The sequence below is a fragment of the Pteropus alecto genome, unplaced genomic scaffold (assembly GCF_000325575.1).
Source record: "Pteropus alecto unplaced genomic scaffold, ASM32557v1 scaffold339, whole genome shotgun sequence".
Lineage (NCBI taxonomy): Eukaryota > Metazoa > Chordata > Mammalia > Chiroptera > Pteropodidae > Pteropus > Pteropus alecto.
The window spans coordinates 1,612,746-1,617,031 of record NW_006442509.1 but is presented as its reverse complement, the minus strand read 5'-3'; the positions used below and the strand labels follow the sequence as shown (position 1 = coordinate 1,617,031).

Below are 4,286 nucleotides of genomic sequence, written 5' to 3'. Positions count from 1 at the left end.
CTGGGGTGAGGCGATGCTCTACGCAATGGTTGTGTGGGATTCTCGGGGACCGGTTCTACTGTGTTCCTCGGGCTGCATGTCTGTGTTGTATGACGCGTGTAGTATTTCACAGCGAAACCAGCACCCAACTGCCTTCTGGTGACACTTGCCATAGGTGAGGGTGTAGATGGCCTTCCCAGCTGTGTCCAGGGCGGTGAGACAGGGGGCTTTGGGCTGCGTCGTGCCCCAGCGCTGCAAGGCGGCCAGCAGTGATGGCGGCCAGGATGTCCCCACGGTCAGAGGTTCCCCTGCCAGCACCACCGTCTGGCTCCCCTCCGGCTTTGGCTGATTTGGATCTGGTTGCTGAACTAGAATCAAAACCGAAACTTGACATCAGCACTGCATAGTATCCTGCCCATGCTGTGGCATCTTTTATAATTCTGTTTTTTTTTAATACCATCTAAAAAAAGGTTACAGTAATGTTTTGATTCCATTATCATTATAGCAGTCATAGACCAACTGAGCAAAGGACAGATGGAGATTCAGTCACGAATAATGACAGACCCTGGTGACTTTTTTTTCAAACCCCAGGGTAGCGGCAGTGGTGGCCAGGCCTTCGGTGTGGTCAACCCTGAGGACGCCTGAGCAGCAGGCACTAGTCCCCGCTTACAAAGGATGAAAGTGAGTAAATCACGTCAGTTTGTGCGCTTGAAAAAACCACCACTGTGGACATTTATGTTTATTCAGTTTCTCTTACTTAAGGTGAAGAAACTCTTTGTGACTGTCCTACAGAAACACAGTAGCTTTCTGTTTGCCTTTTGCCAAGTAAAAAACTGACATTTGTCCACGTGTAAAATAAAAATTAAAAAACCAACCGTCACCATGTTGAAAGAAAAAAAGAAAGCAAAATCTATTACACGTTCAGTGGATATTTAACCAAAATTTGCACAAGTGTAAGAAAAACTGCCGAAAAAACATTCACACAATTGAACTCTGAATTTGAAAGGCATTATCTGATCACAGAGGGACAACAGGGTCCTAAATGCTGCGTCTAACCCTCAAGTGTGGAGGGGACGCCGGCGCTGGCCCGTAGGGTCCGGGGGTAACGCGGTGCAGGAGGCGAGGGACCAGGGTGGCCGTGGCCCCTGGGGCTCAGACAACAGTCACCACCTGCACACTGCACTGGGCTTGCCCTCTGTTCCTTGTCTGCAGATTTATATTTCTATTTCTCGGTAATTTTCTTTTTAATAATAAAGCTACATTCTTTTCTTCTAAATATGTCTCATTTATAAATAAAAGACTAAAATTCTGAAAAGGGGTCAAAACGATGCTGAAAATATAATACTATAAAATCATGGGAGGAGCAGTTTGGATTTGAAGTTGAAATAAAAGTTTACGTAATGTAAGTAAAATGAAACCTTAGACGTTCTCGATAAAGCACCAACCGCGGTCCAGCGAGGGGGAGGGCGCCAAAGGTCCCAACTACGTAGGAAATCGGCCACCTGTGCACACTGGGCCAGCCCATGGCCACCTGCGCGGTGCTGAACTCCGGGCCGCACAGAGGCCAGAGGCCAGAGGCCACGGCCAGGGACATGGCCCCAGCATGTCAGGAGGCCAGGGCGACAACTCCTGTGGGACACATGCCGGCCTCATCTGCAGAGGTTGGGGCCACCCTGCTGACACCCGTGGGCCCATGGCTGAGGACGCTCACCTTCCAGCAGCTCCTCGCCGTCGTCCACGAAGAACTCCTTGAGCGGAGGCCGCTTCGGCCGCTTCAGGGTGTTCAGGAGCTGCTGGATTTTGGAAGACACTCTGCTGTTCACAGGGACACCTGTCACGGGAAGAGGGGCGCCGAGGCTAGGACACGCCGCACCCCCGGAGGACGGGACACGCGAACGAGGTCGCGTGACCAGCTGCACCAACACGGATCCCAGATGCGGCCGTCACGCCAGCCCCGAGGCAGACCGGCAACAGCAGAAAACAAGCCCGTTCCTCCCCCTAAGTTCTCACCATTTTATCATTTTTGTCATAAATATGCCACTTGTGTTAGGATATGAATTTGTGACTGTTATTTTTAAATGAATTAATAAATATATTTTTAAAATTTTTAGTTTTATTTTCTAATATGATAGATATCAAGAGATACTATCCACCCATAATGACAAAAAGGTTGGGGACCGCTGTTTCATGACACTGTCGCTCTGGAAAGGTGCAGCTCTTTTTAAGTAGAACATACTGCCATTTGAGTTTTATGAGGTTTCCTCGTGATTCAGCACAGGTACTCCTGGCTGGAATCCACCTGCATATCGCGTCCAGATGCCTGGGACATCTGGCTCCCCCCGAGGAGGCATGACTCCCGTCACCAGAGTGCTGTCTGGCTTCTCCGTCACGTCGTCGCTGCTGCAGGCCAGGTCTGGGGAGACGCACTGCACCCTGCGTGTCCTGACCCGTATCCGGCTCTCTCCCTGCACTGAACAGCCGTGGGTCATTCTCACCAGACCGATTTTCATTGCGATGGCCACAAAGTCATTTTCCAACTTTAGCATTCCAGCCACACGAAGCAGTCGACACCTGGCACCCTATGTGTCTGCGACCTAACTAGCTAGCCAGCCGGCTGCCTATCGTCTACCTCTTTATGTATCTACCCAACACCTATCGACCTACCTACCTACCTACCTGTCTCTCGTCTATCATCAGGAAGGACTCACAGATGGCTCTTTTCAGACGGTTATAAATCATTATGATTCTTAACTATCTAATGCACAAACGGTCTCAGATTTGGCCAGAAGGACCCTGTACAAGCGGGCTTGTGACACTCCCCCTCGGTTTTACGCGCTGCCTTACGTGCTGTTGTAAGCTGCTTCCGTCACACTACGGCTCCACCTGCCCTGGAGTCGCACGACTCCGCGCGTGCCAGCGGTCCTCGGCGGGAAGGGAGTAAGACCCAGATCTGCTCACCAAATGTGTCGTTGCTACTGCTGTTTCCTTGTTCTTTCAACAGACAGAGCTAAGAAAGCACACGGCGCACACACACTGCATGCTCACAGACACACGCGCACCTGCACGGCCACACGCCTGTGTGCAGATCGGCCCATGCAGGCACGCACTCACGCGCTGGGAACCGCAGTCCGTGCCAGCAACGCCATGCCTGGTCTCACCTGCACGGCTCTCCCCGGCCTCTGGACGCCCCTCTTCCAGGGAGAACCCTGCTCTCAACTCCAACACCCCTGCTCAACGCCCTGTGTATGCACAAGTGTCCAAACTGCTCACCCACAGCCCAGAATGACAAACCTGCCGACAGGCGTCCAGGGCTGTATGCTGAGCTTCCTGCCTGCCTCGTCCAGGCTGAGGGCGCGTGGGCCACCGCGGCCACCGCGGTCCTCGTGGCTCCCGACCTACACCAGCTCTGTCCCCACCGCCTCCTCGAGTGCTGCCTCCTGGAAACACAGTCCTGTTTGCTTATTTCTGCTTGACTTCAGTTTCAGGGCTTTGACCTCTCCCCACCTCGTTTCTGTTTGGGATAGGCAGGACACTGACCAACTTCTAAATATGAGAACTATGGTCACACGGCACTGAGCCGGCACCCACGAGACAGCCCCTGTGCTCACGCACACAGCTGGGCGCACAGCCCACCAGGCCCAGGCTGGATTAACAGGCTCCCTGAGAAAAGCCAGACGATGAGCTCTACGGCTCAAAAAACCCGCTTAACAAAAACAACAAAAATTTTCAGGAATTTAGGTAAAAAAGGGAACTTCCTTGAGCTGACAAGGAGCATCTCTGAAAACCCAGAGCGGACATCACAACGAGAAATGAGAGTGTGGGTGCTTTCCCCCACCTGGGGACACGGCGCCTATGTCCACGCTCACCACATCCCACCGGAGCGACCGGGGCTCAGACACCGCAATGGGGCCGGAGACACGCGATCCGCAGGCAGACCCACGACGGGACCACACTCAGACACGGCACACGCGTGCACGAGCATGGTCTTAAGAAATCGACCAAAAATGCTGCTAAAACTAATGTAAGGTCAATGTGAAAAACCAACCGCATTTCCAGAAACTAGCAACAAACAGCTGGAAAAATTTTAAATACCATTTATAACAGCATCAAAAATAAAACGTATTTTGGGATGATTTTAACAAAATATGTGCGATACTCGTGCATTGAAAACTATAAAACCGTGCTAAAAACTGTTTATAAGTGCTAAATAAATGGAGAGATATAGTATATTTATCGACTGAAGTATGTAATATTGGTAATATGCCAATTCTCCCCAAATTGACCTAGAGAGTCAATGAAATACCAAT

At 51.2% G+C, this 4,286-nt stretch overlaps 1 protein-coding gene and 1 non-coding gene across 2 annotated transcripts in view; one reads left to right on the top strand and one right to left on the bottom strand.

The window, feature by feature from the left end:
- Window positions 1-4,286, bottom strand: part of DIP2A (disco interacting protein 2 homolog A) — a 73,879-nt gene that overhangs the window by 54,184 nt on the left and 15,409 nt on the right. Inside the window, exons 7-8 of the mRNA XM_025040318.1 lie at window positions 1,691-1,810; window positions 150-347 (exon numbers count right to left, since the gene is read on the bottom strand). Coding sequence (XP_024896086.1) covers window positions 150-347; window positions 1,691-1,810 — 318 coding nt within the window. The remainder of the gene's footprint in view (window positions 1-149; window positions 348-1,690; window positions 1,811-4,286) is intronic.
- Window positions 706-838, top strand: LOC112471664. Its single transcript, XR_003043368.1, has one exon.